At 38.3% G+C, this 21,265-nt stretch overlaps 3 protein-coding genes and 1 long non-coding RNA gene across 4 annotated transcripts; 2 read left to right on the top strand and 2 right to left on the bottom strand.

Annotated features, from left to right (window-relative positions):
- The first annotated feature begins 953 nt into the window (after positions 1 to 953).
- On the top strand, positions 954 to 3,153 carry LOC130992572 (malonyl-coenzyme:anthocyanin 5-O-glucoside-6'''-O-malonyltransferase-like). The gene is made up of 2 exons (XM_057917263.1): positions 954 to 1,460; positions 2,040 to 3,153. Exons 1-2 carry the CDS (start codon positions 1,014 to 1,016, stop codon positions 2,964 to 2,966), a joined length of 1,374 nt encoding a protein of 457 aa, XP_057773246.1. The 5' UTR covers positions 954 to 1,013; the 3' UTR covers positions 2,967 to 3,153.
- Positions 3,154 to 9,767: 6,614 nt separating this feature from the next.
- On the bottom strand, positions 9,768 to 10,430 carry LOC131009790 (NAC transcription factor NAM-B2-like). The gene has a single exon (XM_057937198.1). The coding sequence runs from the start codon at positions 10,428 to 10,430 to the stop codon at positions 9,768 to 9,770; it is 663 nt and encodes a 220-aa protein (XP_057793181.1).
- Positions 10,431 to 10,966: 536 nt separating this feature from the next.
- On the bottom strand, positions 10,967 to 13,246 carry LOC130993441 (uncharacterized). Its single transcript, XR_009091658.1, has 3 exons — positions 13,091 to 13,246; positions 11,740 to 11,797; positions 10,967 to 11,262 (listed from the first exon to the last, which is right to left on the bottom strand). It is a non-coding gene; the product is annotated as an uncharacterized LOC130993441 (long non-coding RNA).
- A 4,939-nt stretch (positions 13,247 to 18,185) lies between these two features.
- Positions 18,186 to 20,048, top strand: LOC131009784 (uncharacterized). Its single transcript, XM_057937192.1, has one exon. It carries the CDS (start codon positions 18,186 to 18,188, stop codon positions 20,046 to 20,048), a length of 1,863 nt encoding a protein of 620 aa, XP_057793175.1.
- Positions 20,049 to 21,265: the final 1,217 nt, after the last annotated feature.

Here is a 21,265-nt window from a genome sequence, read left to right as displayed (position 1 = left end):
ATAAACTTCAGTATGTATTACTCCAGTAACTACATGCACGACGTGTATTATAAAAACAGTTAATTGCGAAAACAAAAACACAAATTTTGATCCATTTTTCCCGCAAATTAAAATTCTCCGTATAGTGTGTTGTTACGTGCTGGTAAAAACTCTATGATGGTATAAGTAATTGGAATTCTACTCACTTGACTATTACGCACCTAACATTATAGAGGTTAAGTCAACCGGAAAATTAATTGGATCTGCACATGATAATCTTGTCAGACGTAGAAAAATGAAGAAGGCATGTGCTGCAATTTTCGGAATCAGCATATATATGGATCTGTTCAACTTCTACCACAATGTCTAAGCACTTTGCTCTTAAAATATAACCACTATCTGTCATTAATTTAATTAATTACTACATGTTTGTTGCTAAACTAATTTCTGGTGATTGATGTTGAGCTTCACGAGCATCGAAGAACGCTCCCCTATATATATAGGGGTGCACTCCAATGAGATCCCCTATTTTTATCGTGAGACATTAAGTATATTGACTAAGACATATATACTGATGAATAATTTAATTTTAAAAATTGTTAATGAATAAGACATATATACTAATGAACAATGCAGTATATACTAATGAATAACGAAATTTAAAATATTTCGCTTCCTCCAAAATTCGAACCCTAAGAAAAAAATTCGCCCTTTAGGTACAATATCAGCCATAGAATTAATAAAATAAACGCACGAGATCGTATCTAAGGTCTCATTAAAAATAGGGGGTCTCATTAAAGAGCGCTCCCCAATATACATACATGATTATATTGATCGATGATTTAATTAGTTTATGTTGATGAGGTTGCACGCTCTGTCATATAGAAGTTTCCGAGTAGGTGCGAAAACTTATGATTTTTCTTGTATACAAGACATAATGGGGTATTATTTTAAATTTATAAATAGAACGCAATTATAGCAGCAGAAAATAAAGAGCAAGGCCAATAACTCTATTAGCTAAGTCCAGAACCACCATGACCACCGTGCTTGAAACCTGCGGCATCGCTCCTCCGCCAGGCGCCGCCGCCGAGCTGACGGTGCCGCTTTGCTTCTTCGACATCGTTTGGCTCCATTTCCACCCGATCGACCAGCTCATCTTCTACGACCACCCATGCTCAGAGGAAGAGTTCTCCAAAACCGTCGTTCCAAACCTCAAACACTCTCTCTCTCTAACCCTCAAACACTATCTCCCCGTCGCCGCGAATCTCCTCTACCCTCACCACATAGATAAATCTCAGCCCGTAATCCGCTACGTCTCCGGAGACACAGTACCGCTCACCGTCGCCATCTCCGGCCGCAACTTTGACGACCTCGTCGGAAGCCACGCCAGAGAATCCGATCAGTTCTACGATTTCCTGCCGCCGATGCCGCCGTTGACGGAGCAGGAAAATTACAAAATTGCCCCTCTCGTAGCCCTGCAGGTATGAACGTAAACGAATCCAATCAAACCGAGTACCCATTCCAGTTCGTGAAACCTATCGAGCATTCGATTTTATTTTCGAATAGTGAATTCGATTCGCATTCGATTCATCCTATTCGACATAGCATATTATAAACAACAGTATTGAGATGCGTTTGCTTTAGGATATATCTTTTGTTTTGATGTAATACATAAATTTAAAAATAAATGCATTAATTTTATAGAAGTGAATCGATTTCAAGTTTTCACAAAAAATATACTTATCACAAGTTCCACACTCTCTATATACTCCTTCCGTCCATGAAAGAACTTCCTAGGAGGGAGTGGCATGAGTTTTAAGAAAAAATATTATTGAGTGTATTGAGAGTGGATAAAAGGTAGTTGAGTGTATTGGGAGTGGTAAAAAAGTGTTATAATTAATATTGAGAGTTGTGAAAAGTGAAAAGTGAGAGGATTATAAGTGGTGGGTATAGTCCAAAAATAGCTAGGAAGTTCTTTTGTGGACGTCCCAAAAAGGAAAGATAGGAAGTTCTTTCGTGGACAGAGGGAGTATTTGATTTGTATACAATCTTATCTACAGGTAACGCTTTTCTCCGACCGTGGATTTTGTATCGGTTTGAGCAATAATCACTGCCTCGGAGATGCGAGGTCAGTCGTCGGATTCATGTCTACGTGGGCTGAAATCAATAAATGCGGCGGCGACAAGAACTTTATGTTGAGAAATGCCGAGTCTCTGCCGTTAATTTTCGACAGATCAGTTTTTGGAGATATCAGTGGCATTACTGATAAGTGCTGGAACATGATGAGGAATATTCCATTAGCGCCGTCATCTCCTCTGTTACCGACGAACAGGGTTAGGGCGGCATTCACCCTTCATCAGTCCGACATTAAAAAGCTCAAGAATATAGCCCTGTCCAAGAATCCCGACATAGTTTGCATCTCTTCTTTCGTCGTCACGGCGGCGTATACCTGGAGCTGCATGGTGAAATCTGCCGCCGCCGCCGATGAAAACGACCCCGAGGTGCCAATTTATTCGGACGACGGCAGGGGACGGTCGAACGCGCTAGTCGAGCCGCCGGTGCCAATTAATTACTTTGGGAATTGCTTGGGGGGCGGGCCGGTGAAGCTGGAGCGTAACAAGGTGGCGGCGGACAGCGGATTTGTGGAGGCGGCGGAGGCCATTGCTGATCATATCATGAATAACGTAAACAATAAAGAGAATTTTTTAAAAAATTTGGACAATTGGTTGTCGAAATCGTCGAAATTGGTGGTGATGAGTGCATTAAGAGTTTCTGGTTCGCCGAAATTCGATTTGTCGGATGCCGATTTTGGGTGGGGTAAGGGGAGGAGATTGGAGGTTTTGTCGATGGATAAAGAGAAGTATTCGATGTCGTTGTGTAAATCGTCGGATTCCGACGGCGGATTGGTGGTCGGAATGTCGCTGCCGAGAGAGAGAATGGAGGTTTTCACAGCTCTCTTTGAAGATGGCCTTAAATTAATTGAGTGAGGCTTTGTTGTATGAATTTTCGAATATTTTTTATTTTTAAGGTGTTTTTGCCTTTAGGGATAAGTAAGAGGTAAGTTCCATTTACCAACCTTATACTTCATTTATTTTGACGTACTAAAAAAATTGTACATGTGGTATAAAATTTCGGGCAACATGTTTTCCTTTGAATAAGATATAAATTTATACCTAAGTGAGGATATTATAAATTTATGCCACCTTATAAGTAGTAGATAAATATATTATCATTCAAAACAAATAAGATATAAACAAATACGAGAGGCCACCGTCGTCCGGTGAGAAATACCGGCGGCATGTTGCCGCCGCTAATCACCAACGGCGGCTGCCGTCAGTGACGTCCGGCAACAACGCCACCGCCGTCCATTCAACATTACCGGCGGCGGTAGCGCCGGCGCTAATCACCGACGGCCCCAGCTACCGGTAAATCTCCGGCAATAGACCGCCGATCTCTGACAACCGTTTTTTGTAGTGTCAATCAACAAATCTGTATAGAATTCAACAATGACATGGATGAAAATGTGTTCTCATTCCAACTTATGTCTCCTGTAACTTTATTTCTTGTTGTCCAGCTTCCAAATGTTACTAGCTTTTTAAATTTCCCAAAATGATTGTCTCCTGTAAAACTATATGCATGCTTGGGTGGTGAAAATATTGACATAACCAATTAATTCCAACACTCAATAAGATGGGCTAATTGACAATACCATACACAGCCAAAAGAGACATAACTTCATTGAGATAATTAAGGGGGTACGTATTTTAGATATTTATATATATCATGCATATATAATGATAACCATGTGTAAACCCTATATTTAATTTAATTTTTAATTCTATAAATACAATCTTTAGTCCTGGCAATAATATGCTCCTCTATATCTCTTATTATATTATTCTCTTTAATTTCTCTCTGAATTATAAAAACAATTAATTGCGAAAACAATAACACAAATTTTGATCCATTTTTTTTTTATTTTTCCCACAAAATTGTCCGTATAGTGTGGTGTTACGTCAGATGGGATCCTCTGTCCCACAATATTGTGTGTACCACGTGTACCACTCTTCATTTTTTTATTTTATAAATTGTTTTTTATAAAAATAAAAATTATTATATTATTATAAACTCTAATTAGTATTTATCATTGAAAAATTAAAATTTAAAAAATTATATACCCTAACTTTGAATTAATGAACCCAAATAATCTATTATTAATTCAAATAAATATAAAAAATAATTATAAATCCTAAATGGATGAATGAACCCTTGTTAATTATCTTTATAATATATAAAAGCATAATAAATTAAAATGAAATAAAAAATAATTTATAAATACAAAAAAATGAAGAATGGTACACGTGGTACACACTATATTTTGGGACAGATGATACCATTTGGGTGTCACGTACCAGTAGACACGCTATGATCGGATGGTACAAGTAATTGGAATATTTCTACTCACTTGACTATTATGCACCTAACAGTATAGAGGTCAAGTTAAGTGGAAAATTAATTGGATCTGCACATGATAATGAAACTCTTGTCAGAAAATGAAGAAGCCAATTTCCGGAATCAGCACTGTATATGGATCTGGTTCAACTTGTACCACAATGCCTAAGCACTTCGCTCTTAAAATAGGGTTAAGTACCAATTTCCCCCTATCGATGGCGTTCATATCGCATATAGCACCCTATAGTCAGGGTAAGTGCTGCTTACTACCTCAACGTGGCAAAATCGAAGCAAATTCCCCCTGCTAGTTAACGGACGTTAACGCCGTTAGAAATTATTATTTTTTTATTTATGGTGGGGCCCATCTCTCTCTCTCTCTCTCAAAATCCGTCCGTCCCCTCCTCTAAATCTACCGTCACGGCCTTCCTCCGGTGTAGGATCGTCGACCGCCGTCGATAACTTCTCCTCCAACACCCCCTTCTCCTCCCGCCGCCCTTTCTCTGCCTTCGCCGCAATCAAAGCCCTCTTCTCTTCCAGCTCCAAACCCAGTAGATTCCCCCTTCATCTCCCGCCCCGAAACCCTCCAAATTCGCCACCTCCTTCCTCCCTCAAACACACATGCTACAGTTGAGTTTGGCCGGAAAATTTTCACCACCAAGATGAGAGAATGATGAGACATTATTCGCTCCGTTTTACGGGCCTCTGATTGGCAAATTAATTGGATTTGAAGCGGTAGAATGAGGCGGTCGGTGGAGAACAGGTGCGAAACCGCAGATGGACCGCGCGGTGGTTCGTGGTTGTGAATAAGGGCTGCAAGTGTCGGCTCAGAGAGGGAGAGAACGCGTGGCAGCGACGGATGGTTTTTGTTGCTGCTCTCCGGCTGAAGCAGACGATGGAGGCTACGCTGGAGCATCCACGGGAGGTGCAAAACTGAGAAGGAGATCTGATTTTTTTTTATTTTTTTTGCTATGATTTCACAAATACTGAGAACATAGGTGAGCTTGCGAGGATGTGTGTGTCGGTGTGATTAAATTGAGGCGGCGGTGAAGAGGTGGAGGGCGGAGGGAGATCTGGCCGAAAACTACATGCTGCAATTGAGTTTGGGTTCAATTCCGGCGTCACAGAGAGATTTGGCCGGAATTGAGAGAGAGAGAGAGAAGAAAAAATATTTTTTTCTAACGGCGTTAACGTCCGTTAAGTAGCGGGGAGAAATTTGCTTCGATTTTGCCACGTTGAGGTAGTAAGCAGCACTTACCCTAACTATAGGGTGCTATATGCGATAGGGACGCCATCGATAGGGGGAAATTGGTACTTAACCCCTTAAAATATAACCACTGTCATTGATTTAATTAATTACTACATGTTTGTTGATAAACTAATTGATGTTGACTTTCACGAGCATCGAATGTTGATGATGAGGTTGTACGTGCAGTTTCCGAGTAGGTGCGAAAACTTGCGATTAATATTTTTCCTTTAAATTTATAAATAGAACGCATGCGATCCTACATATATTATAACAAAATAAATCTTATCCTACGTACGTGGCATTAGGGATGTCAGTGGGTGGGTATTACCCGGACCAGAACCAGAACCGTTCATTACCCGTTGAGCTATAAAGCAACGGTTCTGGTTCTAGACCCGACCCATTTAGACCCAAAACCTGACGGATCAGATCCGACCCGACCCGTTTGTTATGGGTCCGGTCCGACCCGACCTGTTTTGCCGCCACCCCCACCCACCCCCCACCCCTCCAACCCCCACCCCCCGCCACCCAAAAAAAAAATTAATTTTTTTTTAAAATTTTTCCTCCCCAATCCCACCCTAGCCCCGCCACCCCCACCCCCCACCATTTTTTTTAAAAAAATTTTCCTCCCCAATCCCGCCCCAGCCCCGCCACCTCCACCCACCCCCACCCCCCACCAATTTTTTTTTTTTTTTTTAATTTTTCCTCCCCAATCCCACCCCAGCCCCGCCACTCCCACCCACCCCCCACCCCATTTTTTTTTAAAATAATTTTCTCCGCAATCCCACCTCTTCCACCGCCCACCCCCACCCAAAAAAAAAAATTAATTTTTTCCCCATCCCCACCCATCCACCAACCCCCTCCCCTTCCCTCCCTTTTTTAAAATTTTTCTCCCCACCCCTTTATAGGTCAAGAATTTGATTGAACAATGAAAACGGCGTGTATTATTTTGTAATTTTTTGTTATCGTTTATTAAATAGTTCGATCTATTACATTAGAAATTATGTAACAAAAGTGCGAGTGTTGATCGAAAGCTATAGAGCCAAACGACATAAATATAATTTTCAAAAATGGGGGAGGGGTTGCGATCGGTGGGGGTGGGGGTGGGGTTGGGCTGGGTAGAAAATTTTAAAAAAATAAAAAAATAATTTTTTTGGAAAAGGGGATGGGGAGAAAATTTAAAAAAAAAATAAAATTTTGGGGGGTGGGAGTGGGGTGGGTAGGGGTGAGGGCGGTGGAGTGGGGCCTGGGGGTGGGGAGAAAAATTTCAAAAAACAAAATTGGGGGTGGGGGCTTAGGGGGGTGGGGTGGGTGGGGGTGGAATTGGGGAGTAAAAATTTTAAAAAAAATTAAAAAAATAAAAAAAATTTGGGGGGGGGGGGGGGGGGGGGGGGGGGGGGTGGCGGGGTTGGGGTTGGATTGGTGAGGAAATTTTTTAAAAAAAATTTAAAAAAAAATTTTTTGGGGTGGGGAGGGTGGGGGTTGGGGGGTGGGTGGGGGTGGCGGGGCTGGGGTGGGATTGGGGAGGAAAATTTTTAAAAAAAAAATTAAAAAAAATTTTTTTTTTTGGGGGGGGGGGGGATGGGTGGGGGTGGCGGGGCTATGGTGGGATTGGGGAGGAAAAATTTTAAAAAAAAATTAAAAAAAAAATTGGGGGGGTGGGTGGGGTGGGTGGGGGTGGCGGGGCTGGGGTGGGATTGGGGAGGAAAATTAAAAAAAAAAATTAAAAAAAAAATTTTTTTTGGGGGGGAGGTGGGGGTTGGGGGGTGGGTGGGGTGGGTGGGGGTGGCGGGGTTGGGGAGGAAAAAAAATTTGGGACTTGGTGTATGGGTTACTGGGTATTATTGGGTCCATGGGTAATTAACCTACCCGGACCATTTGAGTTTATCACTCAATGGTCCGGATCCAATAATTAACGGATGGTTCCAAATTCAGAACCAGAATAATTTTAATGGTTCTGGTTCGGGTAATACCCACCCACTGACATCCCTACGTGGCATCGTATAAACACTCCATTCTAATTTTTCTCAATTCTCATTCATTCTTATTTATTTATATATTTCTAATTAATTTTTACATTATCGCAAAATAAATCATATCATACGTGGCATCGTATAATCACTTCATTCTAATTTTCCTCAATTCTCATTCATTCTTATTTATTTATACATTTCTAATCAATTTTTATATTTAAAAACTATTAAATAATCATATAAATTTATAGATAAATTGTATGGGTCTATAGTGAGTAAAATAGGGGCTGTGAATAGAATTACCCTTTCCACTAATAGAATTCTAATTTGATTCGTGGCCCAATTTGAGCCCAGCAGTACAAGCCTTATTCACTAGTTTATTATATTTTTACTTTTTTCATGCTAATCTCATTTTCTATTTTCATAGATACATTCTTTCCTATTACTTTTCGACCACGATATTTTACAAAATATATTAAAATAGTATTTGTACTTAGTTTTTTTTTTTTTTTGAGGGAAATTTCTACTTAGTTATTGGATATAATATCGCTTCGTGTTTTTGCTTGTATGCATGTACCCTCTTTTATGCATTAACCCATATTCCACCATGCATGCCTATGGATATTTTTGTTTCTATTCGTTTTCCTAGTTTATTAATTCTCAATTCGAATATATTAATCACAATTAAAATTTAATGAAGACATCGAACTATCGTGTTCCATATTAATCACAATTAAAATTTAATGAAGACATACAAACTATAGTGTTCCTCTATGAAAATCATTTTACATAATCATTTAGGATATGTAGTTCCATATTTGGCTCCTAATCTATGATATTTTTTCATGAAAGACTTGATGCGACGTCCAGAATGGAAAAATTCACCATCAGTAGTCCCTTTTGTAATGGAACGCAGGCCACCACGATCACAACAAATGTTTTGGTTACGGAAGTTATTCTGCCGGCAAAGCATATAAGCAGTGTTCCCTTGAACTATACACAGTGGTGGAGCTTGAAAATTTCGTTAGGGGGCTGAACTTGTATGGGAGCTGAACTTCGAGCCAAAATTTTTGGTTAGCCCATATAATTATTAAATATATATATATATATATATATATATATATATATATATATAAGTAATATAAACAAACAATATTTTCACACATTAAATAGATCTAGTACACTATAAATAACTTAAGAGTAAATACTTGAAAGATTAATTGTTTCTGTTTGAGAAACTAATGACGTTTAATTTCGATATGTACTGTTTGATTGAAAATATTGCAAAATCTTTTCATTATCAATTGTTGAGAAAATATACTCTCAATGTGCATGATTAAATAGGTTATGTTATGGTTTCAAAAAAAAAAGGTAATGTTATGTTCTTCTTTCTTCTCTTAATTAAAAATAAAATAAAAATGAAAATGAAAATTCGGGGGGTGGGCTTTAGCCCCTCCTAGCCTCCATATGGCTCCGCCACTCTACACTCAGTCCAACAAGAGCTCTGCCCCTGGCGGCGCAACCTCTGAGAGTAATCAGATTGTTGGTATTTATACTGCCGTCAATTGTTTCCACTTCAACTTTAACATCATAAATTTAATTTGAGGGTATTTAAACTAGCTAGTCTAGGTGAGGGTTTTCTTCATCAATTCCAATTTGGTTTTTTAATTCCGTCGTAATAATAAATATCTTTGTTGGGTCGTCTATTAATAAAAGATTTGTTAAGTACGTACTCTCTTTTAATTATGCTTTCATACTCCTAGCATAATATATATAATTCATATATATCGTGCAACTTACATCACCTAGAAATCTAAACAATGATCAAACCTCGTGACAACTTCATCAAAACATTATATCTAGTTGGCCTTTGAATTTTTTTCACCATATAGTTAATCGCATCGTCTATATTCATAGATCCATTGTTTCTTATTTCTTTCCAGCCACGACATTCCAAATAACATTAAATTATATTTCTACTTTCGAATGATTTTTCTTGGAAACGATAAATTATTGAAACATTAATGAAACAATTAATCAACACAATATACATAACAAGACAAACAAACAACATTGTCTCATTAGATTTTGATCAAATAATGATGATATACAAACTCCTCTCATAACAAAGATTCAAAATCAGTTGAACTAAAATCAAAATATAACTTGTCCAAGTCTATGCCGTCCAAGTTGAAATCGTCCATAATCGCTGCCTCTAGAAACCCCTCACCACTGCATTTAGGTCTCTTGCAACCTTCTTGCTCTATGTCTCCGCCACCTCTCTTCCCCGTCGTTGTCGGAGTTCCACTGTCGATCAACGGGAAACAAAACGGCGCCGGAACTTCAGACGCCTTCTTGATAGTCTTGGTGATCTTGCACAACACCAAATCGGTGCTCGTTAGCCCAGTCGCCGTCAATCCGGCGTCGGTAAGAGCGTACTCGTGCATGTTCCAATGTCCTGAATCCTTGTCCGCCGCCTTGGAACATTTAAACGTCAGCATTCTCATGCATCCGATGATCTCGCCGGTGTCGGAATGCGTGATGTCTTTGGGGCCGGTTTGGCCGCTCCACGTGCCGCAACCGGCTATTCTGGAATTCCGGGTGGACTTGGACGTCGCCTTGGTGAGTTTGGTGAAGACGTAGATAGTTTTCTTGGTGGCGCCGCCTTCTTTCTTGGTGTGCCAGTAGGCGTCGTCCGCGTCGGAGAATACGTTCCACGGCTCCGCACCGTCGCCGTAGACGTCTCTGTCGAGGATTCCGTCCCAAGGTAACTCAAAACCCATTATCTTTGCATACAAGAAACTTCCAACCAGCTCTTCTTCCGTCGGTTCGAAACGGAACCCTATCGGAATAGTATTCATTATCTCTCTCGTTTCTCAAAAGCTAAAAGAATTCTCTCTCTCGTATCTCAAAACGTAAAAGAATTGGAATGTAATCAATTTTCAGGTGAAAATACAAGTATATATCTATATATAGTTTTGGTAGCCGACTTTCATAAATTGTTGGATTAGGTTTTAATTGTTGTGAATTTGTGATGCAATACAATTGGTCAATAATTTGTGAATTAATAGTTTTGGTAATATATACGGATATTAATAGTTATGAGTTTGTGATACAATACAATTGGTAAATCATTAGCTAGATACATACTGTTATATCTATAAATACGAGCCGAGATATTGTTCAAGTAAGGTGGTATTCAATATTTGTCACAGCCCAGCCTAAGCTAGTGTATAGTTTGGCCGGGGAAAGGTGTGACTGGGAAAGGGAGTAAGAAAATGCAAAAGAAAAGAGCTTTCAATAATAATAACGAACCTGCTTTAACGATGAATTACTTTAATATTGGATAATCATAAGCAATCACTTTTAAAACTCATTAGTAGACAACTTACAATACACAACGACAAGTTGTCTAACTTTCAAGTGACATAATTCTCGAAGCTATTGATTTTAAATATGTACAACACATCAATAAAGTAGAATAGACTAAGTGTTGCAGCGGAATAATTCATGTGGATTACATGTATGAAGACATATATGGAATCCTGAGCCTGGTTTAATACATATACATCAAAGAATTTGTTCTGCTCGCTTCCATCTGCACCACAGCTTAACCTGCATATTTAGAAACATACGCAGGACTGAGTACCGAAAAGCACTCAGTGGTCATGCCGAAATAACTTTAAAGCTTGCTCTTAGAGCTATATATTGAACTTGCCATCTCAAGCATCACACAAGAGTTTTATTTAAATAACCTGTGCATGCAAAACTGTAAAACTTCTCGATAATCATCATAACATCATATACGTTTGCAGACAATGAACATGTATGTACCATATCTACGCATCATATAACTCTGAGTGTTGAGAAGTAGGCCTCCTTCTCAAACACGATGACAAGCTAACACAAAGGTTAACTGTCAACTCTGTGTACACAAATCCTGACTCGCTCAGGACCCGAATTCGTTCTTCTATGTAGATGGCATCATACAAATCTCAAACATTGACAAGTCAATAATTGGAAAATAAATGCATACACTCAATCTTTATATAATAAAGTATGCATCTTCACTTCTTGAGTTAGTAAGCCCACCTGATACGCTTAATGAAATAGAAGTCTTTGCTTGTTCATTCTACACTGCCACTCGAACCTTCATTATAATGAGGTTCCCACGTAAGATTGGATAATAAGTAAGTAAATAGAAAGTAAATCTTGAATGAAACTTCTATCACTTGAAAGTTGCATCCTCTAATCTGAGTATTCTACTTATATGGACTTAACTAACTAAAAGCAAACAATAACATCATATCTCTTGGGATATCTCAAGTTGAAAAAGTATAAGAGTAAACTAATCCATTCTATATAGATTAGCTTACAATTAATAACTAAAACATCAATTCAAGAATTGACCAATGACTTAAGCATAGTTTTACACAACTATCCCAAGTAAGTAACTTCAAATATGTAATCATTTATGAATCTCAACTTTGAAATATCATATAAAATCAACCTCTTTAAAGAAAAATACAAGCTTTACATTTTTAGAAATCTCTCAAAGTCTATTTTTATTAGAAAGTTACAAAAATATAATACATCAAGTGTATGAGAAGTTATATCACAAAAGGCAGAATCTGCCACTGAACTACGCTGCTTCGTGCAGTACATTTCAGAAAATAATTTAGCATATCTTATGGTCTCGGATTTAGCTGAAATTTTGCAGAGAACGACTACACATGATGAAGTTATTACAGTAAAATTTTCAAGTTATTTGGACTACGAACACATCATCAAAAGTACCCCCAAAACATACTGTTCTGTCCAACCCGAAAACTGACAGCAATGCTCATTGACATATCACTCATATTTTTCTCAAATAAAAGCTATAGGAACTCAAATACATCATCTTAATACACATTAGTATGCTTTAGCTTAAACTTAATTCATGTTCAACACATCAACACATAGTAGCATGCTTGATATCCCCCAATTACTATCATATAATCTCATTTTACAATCTCAAGAATACAATTATACAAGCTTCAAACATATATAGCTATCTTACATCAAGAATTCTCAAATCCACTTAAACTAACATAGTCAATCTCACAAACTATGTGGTGTAAACTCATAATTTATTCATATATGGCATAATTCCTGTCTAAAAACACATATATGAACTCAATTATTTAAGAACATAATCAAAACTCTCAAACTAAAACCTAGGGTTCAAACTAACTTGAGCAAAATCAAAATCAAGTAAGGATTAATACAATTAACCACCATAATCATGCTTAGGAACATAAAAAACGTAATATATCTCAGTATTAAAAACATACTTCAATTCCAGTATGAAATCCCCAAGTTTTCGAAAAAAAGAAGATGAATATGGTAGCGAAATTCTCAATTTCGATTATAAAGGTTGCTTGGTAATAAAGACTCATACCTCAATATGTGTTCTTGAATAAATTCTTGTGTGATCGAAGTGATTCTTTAGCTTGAGAGGCGAAAATGGAGGTTACGAAAAGATGGAAAGATCGAGATACGGTACCTTGGGGTAGAAGTAAAGAAGAAATGGGTTGTCTTCCCATATTGTAAGCTTAATCTCATAAAAATCCACTAATATTTAATAATATAATATTATCTATTAGTGAGACCTATAAAATTGCTTTTAGGCAAATAGCACTTTCACATATAGTGTAATACTCAACTTATAACAATTTCATAATAGAATTAAGTTGATAGAATTTAAATCTATCAACTCAAACGTAAACTGTGATAAAACTCAAATAAATTCACTTGTAATAAAATGAGATTTTCATTGCTAAATTAGAAAATGAACCGGTTAACATAAAATTCTTGCTATTTAAGATATAATCTCAATAATTAAGAAATACTATTAAATCTCAGATTCATGGTTTAAAAATAAATCATAACTATTAATATAAAATGCTCATAGATAAATAATTAAATAACATCAGTCACTTCAATTAGTCGATCGATAAATCGACTAATAATATCTCGTATTTATCACCATTCTCATATCTGAAATAATAAAATAATCCCTTTAACTAGGAATTATAAGCTTGCTTCCAAGAATAAAATTAATAAAGGATACAAGAATACTTAATTATTCAAATTATGCAATCACTGAATTAAAAGCTCAGGGTATTGTAATAATATCTCATCTCATCTCAGTGATTCTACTTCTCTTTCTTCTTTTAAATAATAGAAAATAGAAAATAATATTAATAATATAACTGTAGTGAAAATGCTGGGTGTTACAATATTTCTGCTCTCTATTTATAAATACGAGCAGTGGGATAGATACACGACCGGGCCTTGCGTAAAAGTTTGTGTGGTTAGAGTATAGCGTAGCAAAAATTTATCTTTTAATAAAAAATGCCTAAATTGTACAAGATGCCAAAAAAAGAATTCAGGGCCAGAACTAAATTTCTGGTTCCGCCACTGGTCAGCAGAGAGAGAGCCACTGGTCAGCAGAGAGAGAGAGCTGACATCATTTTGAAATACTGTTATTTTATATTTTACATATATTAAACTCAATTATTTATATATTTTATTCCGAAAGATTTTTTTTTTTTTGGAGGGTGGGAGTGGAAAAACATAATCCGGAGAAGCTTGATATGGCTGAGAAGGATAATTTAATCTGTTTTAGGAGAGAGATAATGCGGAAGTCTGGAGCCCATATATCAGCAACTTTGTTTCGTCAATTTGTATTTTCCAATGAAGACGAATTTCTTGTCATCACAAGATTCACAACAGGAAAGAGCATAAAAAAAAAGAATCTCACCAAAAAAAAAATTTATTACTAAATATAATTTCTAAATTTGGGTTGTAGAAATTCTACAATGTGCTCTTATAGCTTAAAACCAAATGAGGAAAGAGCTCTACATCTGCCTTCTCCAATACCAATAGCCATATGTCACTCTCTAATATATTCTCCCACTCTTAAATCAGAGTTTATTTAATTAATTAAATTTCAAATATTAGATGTTATATATATATATATATATATATATATATATAAAGACATTTTTCTTATTGAATATATGAACACACATGAAAAGATAAAAATTTGTAGGAATGAGCTTACTCCACCAGTAAAACTTGAAGACTGTTGAGACAAATATATTATATATATTAACAGCTGGTCTTGGGTGCGACCGTCGCACAGTGTGCAACGGGTCCGCCCCGACCCGGCCCGCATTCCAGACCCGAAATCCTAAATCCTAAATTATTACATTTGTTTATAATAATTATTACTTTTAATAAGCATGAAATATACATTTGTTCGCACAAATGTATACTTATATAAATATAGGTATTTTCCTTCCTTTAATATACGGTATTATATTATCTAAACCCTAAATTCTATAAACTAAACCCTAAACCCTGTAAACTAAACCCTAAGCGTGAACACTAAACCCTAATAGGTGTAAATTAAACCATATGCCTGAACACTAAACCCTAATAAGAGTATTTACTTTTAATAAGCATAAAATATACATTTGGTCGCACAAATGTATACTTATATTAATATAACATGGTGCGACCGTCGCACAGTGTGCGACGGGTCCGCCCCGACCCGGCCCGCATTCCAGACCCGAAATCCTAAATCCTAAATTATTACATTTGTTTATAATAATTATTACTTTTAATAAGCATGAAATATACATTTGTTCGCACAAATGTATACTTATATAAATATAGGTATTTTCCTTCCTTTAATATACAGTATTATATTTTTTAAACCCTAAATTCTATAAACTAAACCATAAACCCTGTAAACTAAACCCTAAGCCTGAACACTAAACCCTAATTAATAGGAGTATTTACTTTTAATAAGCATAAGATATACATTTGGTCGCACAAATGTATACTTATATTAATATAAATATTTACCTTCATTCAATATAAAACATTATACATATCAATATACATTTATATGAACAAATGTATATTTATGTTTATTAAAAGTAACAATTATTATAAACAAATGTAATAATTAGGAGTATGGGTCAAACCCACGCGGGTCAGGGTTCCGGGTCAGGAGGGCGGGTTTGGAGCCGGGTCGACCCGTCGCACACCTGTGCGACGGTCGCACCCAATAATTTGCGATATATTAATCATGCACTGAAGCTTTTTCAAAGACACTGCCAATGATTCCTCGTCTACATCAAACTACAAACTTATTCATCCACATGAAAGTTGGGAGTTGCCATTGCCAAGCTCCGCACTTGTTGGCTCCCCATGTAAATTAAACCCTCTTGCTCATCTTATCTACCATCTTTTTCAAAGACACTGCCAATGATTCACTGCAATTATTTCTCCAATTTCTACGGGATGAAGTTCCTCAAGGCAACATCCACCATTCCATATCAGTAGAATGACAAGAATTTGAGGCCTTCAACTATTTCACACCTGCGTCTTGCAAACTGTCCATCTCTCACTTTGAGCTTTCCTCCAAATCATGGAAGATGAGAGACAACTTGTTGAGTGCTGGTGGTGGAGTAAAACCTAGCTATACCCCATTACATTAACTTCAAAGTTGGGACCTGCCAAGCTCTGCACTGCTTCCTTCTTATGCAAGAGCCAAACTTGAACATGAAATGGAAGATCTTCCCCTTGTAATTCCACTTGTTCTTCTACAATCTCTTTCACACACATCGCCACTGATTCGCTGCAGTCCATCAACCATATCTTTTGCAGTGTCGGTATATCTCCAATTTCAGACGGGATCTTCTCCAACTCAGTTAAATAATAAAGATAAAGCTTCTCAAGGCGTGGAAAGACGACGAAGCTCGCTTCTACGGTCCAATGCTCCAAACTAGAACAAGAAATCAATTCCAAGTATTTGAGGCAAGGGAATTGGCCTTCAACCATTTCCCACTTGCCTGTTTCAAAGTATCCTTTCCACAATTTGAGCTTCTCGAGAAGAGGCAATGCACCTATCTTTTCCAACATTCCTTGCCATTCAAAGTCAACATTCATTTCAAGAGTCAGACTCTTGAGGGTTTGAGGGAAGGTCAACTTATGCAAAGAAGCAAATCATACTCGCGGAAGATGTATATGGATTCTAATTTACACAGAGATTTAATATTGCTCAGACAATAATAATCATCATGGTTGATTCCCTCTCTCCCTAAATAATTTATTCCCAACTTCTCGACATTGGGAATTCTCTTAACCATGTCTTCATCGAACATGAAGTTATGTGCTCCCTTAAGTACCACTAGATTCTCCATGGCGACAGCATTGTCATTCGAAGGATCTGGGAGACACAATTTTCCTTCACTAATCTCAAAATGCCTCAGTTGATGCATTTTCCAAATCTCAGTAGGCGCAGTAAAGTTATGCGGACAAGAAACGATCAATGTTTGCAAATTCCAAAGGTGATTGAACAAGGAAAAGACCGAGGACATGCTTCCAACTTTAACAGCGAGGTAGCGCAAGTTAGCATCAGACACAAGGAAATTCACATAGCTTTCATCTTCAAGATAAGTACGAGATTTAAATGCATGTATTATCCTCAACAATCCATAATTCGGACATTGCGGAACTTTCCCATATTCACGAATAATGGAACGCGCATGTGACATAGATTGCAACTCCTCCAGTACTTTCTTCTCCCAAGTGTTCCTCGGGATAACAATACAACGTTGTTTATTTATGCCTTGAGGACTAGATTGCCCTATCACATGATCTTTTGCCTAGGTTCAAGCATAAATCCCTCAGCAAATCATGAATTTTGACAAATTTTATGTTTCCAGTACACCCCAACTCATCAACTATAATGAGATTTCTATCAACCAACTCCTTTAAGAACTCTTTGGCAATAGTTTGGCAATAGTTTTCAAATTTTTGCCATTCGTTGGTTTTACAAACCCTTCTGAAACCCATAGCTTCACCAGTGTTGAGACTCTAACTGAATGGTCCTCCTCAAACACTCCCATGTACAAAAAACATGGTTTTAGATAAATTGGCAAATGATTATAGCTCATTTTCAACAATTTCAAGCAATGCTTATCATTCTCCAAATTCACTACTGAACTTAAGTTCTTCCTCAGTGATTCCCAACATCCTTGAGTGTGTTCCATATTTTTCAAAATACCTCCCACTACAACAATTGATAAAGGAAGTCCTCGACAATTCTTAACCACTTTCGCCAATTAAATGTTGGTTGTGATAATAGAAATATATTTTTATATAAATATTTATTTGATGAAGTTTATAAAAAGTTGATGTGTTGCATCTGTTGTTAATCGTATATCGATAATATTTACTCTCTCCATCTTTCAAACATTTTTTTTCTATTTTGATTCGTCCCCAAAACATCTTCCTAACCTATTTTTGGAAACAATTTCACTAATTATTATTCTTACAATTTCACTTTTTGTGGGACTCGTTCTCCATTTTCACTAACTATCACTCTTATAATTTCACTTTTTGTTTTTTTTTTGGGAAAAAAAGCGGATGTCTTCTCCTCCAAGTTTTCGACTAAACCCTAGCGCCGCCATCTTATGACTTCGCCGGCGCACACCCAGCCGGCGGCCACGCCACCAACCGCCGATAATTCTAGACTGAATCTCCCTTTGATTTCCAACAACTTCTCGCGCTCGAAGGCTCCTATTGAATCTAGGGCGTCTGATGATAATTCGACTAGGGTTTTGGAGGCTGCTACCAAGATTGCTCATACGGAAGCTGACTCCTCGACAGTCCGCGAAAGTCTCTCGCCGAAGAACAGGTCTGAAGTTGAGGGTGATCGTCATGCCATGAAGGAACATAATAATCCTCAGAGGATTTCCTATGCGAACGTGATTAAACCAGTAGCTACTAGAAAGCCGGATGTCCTGGTGCACCGCTGCGCTGTTGTTCAGCCGGTTGTCAATAACGGAGTGATTTCCATAAAGATCCCGGAGACAATGTATCAAGAGCGTATCAAACAATTCCAACATGCGCTGATTGGGAGAGTGCTCCTACGCAAAGGAGAAAAACCTAGGTTGACTTCGGACTTGAAGAAAGAGCTACAGGTGTTATGGCAGCCAAAGTCGGATTGGAAACTTATTCCAATGAGCAAAGGTTTTTATACGTTGAAATTCACAACGGCAGAGGACAAACTTAATTCTAAGCGCAAGAACTCTTGGAGCCTAGCCTCGGGCACGCTCAGGATACGAGACTGGGTGAGAAATTTTGATCCGTATAAAGAAATCTCCTCGATTTGTCAAGTGTGGATGCGTATTTACTATTTACCTGTGGAATATTGGACTAAAGAGATCATATCGAGCATTGGCAACTCGGTGGGTGTCCCTATCAAAGTGGATGGAGCTACAGCGGACGGGGATGTTGGGCATTTTGCTAGGGTGCTTGTGGAGGTGGATTTGGCTCTCCCTCTACCGGACTCTGTTCACGTTGACTGCCCGGATCAATCTTTCTATGTGGAGATTGGATTTGAGCAACTGCCACACTTTTGTACCAAATGCAAAATCACGGGTCACTCCTTGGATAATTGCTTTAAAAAGAATGTGGAAAAAGGGGGGAAGCAGTCGAAGAAACCCATGGAAGGGGATGTGGGTGACACCAACAAAGAGAAAAGTAAGAGCAACGAGGATTTACAGTTTAGGAAGCCGAGGACAGTCTGGCATACTAAAACTGATAAGGAAACCGAGAAGCCTTCGGAAAACAGATTCAATGTGTTGAACTCTCAGCATGTTTCCGAGCCGGTGGAAGTTGGCACTATACCTGCTAGAGAGAAAGAAGCTCAGCGGATTGAGCAGGAACTTATCGCCGCGGATCTGACTTCAGATGAAGAAGAGATGGAGACTATTGAGATGGAGCAGAATCCGAATAACTTAAGGGATGCTCAGCAGACTAATCAGCCTGACACAGACATGGAAAGAGATTTGGAGCCCACGGTTGAAGAAACGAACACTGCTGATACTTTGGACAAAGGCCAGACCGATTCAGTCTTGAGTGAGACTAAGGCTCGGAATCGGGATGAAGCGGACATTACGGTGAATCAAACTGCTAACTTGGAGCAAATCAAGAATGCGGAGGGAGCTGACAAGAATAAGGAGACTTTGAAAACTGCAAAGAAGAGAGGCAGGCCACCCGGACAAACTCGTGCCGAACGTAAGCCGGATCTGTCCACTGATAACATAAAAGGTCGACTCCGACGACCACCCCACATGAGAGCTGAACCTAATGAGGAATCAATGGAGCTTATCAAGAATCAACTCTATAAGGCTTGGGAAGCTGGAGGAACACCCCGTGAATTTGTGATTACCAATGAGGGATCGTCAAGTGCCAAAGTGATGACAAAGGTGGCAGCAAAAACCTGGGCTGAAGAAGTGGAGAGGGAGGAATCCCTAGCCACAACAAACTAATCGGTTTTTATGAATATGCTGGTTTGGAACATCCGCGGCATCACGGATGAGTCTAAACTTGTTCTCAGGGAGCACTGCCGCTCCTTTTCTCCTCTTTTGTTGGGTATCATCGAACCCAAAGCTGCTTTCCACAGAACTCCTAGCAGTTTCTGGAAGTCTCTCAATTTGGTTACTTGTTTTCAGAATTCTCGTATTAACATGTGTTCTAACATATGGATTTTTACTCAACCTGACGTTCGTACGAACGTGATTTTCACTTCTGACCAAGTGGTTATTGTTGACTGTGATTGGCAGAGCATGAACTTTCGCGTGGCTATTGCTCATGGTGCTTCTACTTACTTGTTAAGGCGTGAGCTTTGGATTGATATTCTGAGTCACGTGGTGAACAATTATGTCGTTTTGGGTGATTTTAATGCTGTCAAGGGTGCACATGAAAGGAGTAGCAACTGTAGGCCCAATATCACTTCTTGTGCGGATTTTGGTGACTTTATTAATGCTTTGGACTGCATTGAGTCACCTGCTATTGGTCTGAAATACACGTGGTCAGGGAGGCGTTTCATGCCTTCACACGTCGAATCCAAATTGGATAGAGCTTTCTATTCGGCCAGCTTCGCTAACTCTTGGAATACGATCTTTTCTCAGATTCTTCCAAGGAATACCTCGGATCATTCTCCTCTGGTTCTGAGATGTCAGTCAGCTCTTCCTTTCAGCAGGAAGTTTTTCCGGTTTTTGAATATGTGGACCTTGCACCCGGACTTCTTGGATTTGGTTAAAGTCTCCTGGTCGAACACGGTAGATAACTCTTGCCCCATCTATACGGTTATGATCAAGCTTAAGAGATTAAGAACGGAAATCCGTAGCTGGAATAAAAGCACGTTTGGCAATGTGGATTCGATGATTATGGAAAAACAGCAAGATCTGTCTGAGATTCAAGAGAAAATCGCTATTGAGGGCTACACTGAAGAACTGTTTGATAAAGAGATTGTGGCGCAAGCTAGCATTAATGATACGCTTTCCAGGAAAAACTCTCTGTTGCAGCAGAAAAGCCGCGCAGCTTGGCTGCAAGATGGGGATCGGAATTCGAATTTCTTCCACAACATGCTCAGGTACAAGAAAAAACCTCACTTCATTCCTCACCTGACCATTGATGGGAATACGTGTGTTGATCAGAATAGAATTGGGAACCACATTGTGGATTTTTTCACTAATCTTTTCAC

Source organism: Salvia miltiorrhiza, chromosome 1, assembly GCF_028751815.1.
Source record: "Salvia miltiorrhiza cultivar Shanhuang (shh) chromosome 1, IMPLAD_Smil_shh, whole genome shotgun sequence".
Lineage (NCBI taxonomy): Eukaryota > Viridiplantae > Streptophyta > Magnoliopsida > Lamiales > Lamiaceae > Salvia > Salvia miltiorrhiza.
Note: the sequence above shows the minus strand (reverse complement) of the source record. Positions and strands in the feature narration are given on the sequence as shown.

Coding starts and splice junctions, on each gene's coding strand:
- LOC130992572 (XM_057917263.1), top strand. CDS start 1,014: ATGACCACCGTGCTTGAAACCTGCGGCATCGCTCCTCCGCCAGGCGCC. Junction 1,461..2,039: donor CCCCTCTCGTAGCCCTGCAG/GTATGAACGTAA, acceptor TCTTATCTACAG/GTAACGCTTTTCTCCGACCG.
- LOC131009790 (XM_057937198.1), bottom strand. CDS start 10,430: ATGGGTTTTGAGTTACCTTGGGACGGAATCCTCGACAGAGACGTCTAC.
- LOC131009784 (XM_057937192.1), top strand. CDS start 18,186: ATGACTTCGCCGGCGCACACCCAGCCGGCGGCCACGCCACCAACCGCC.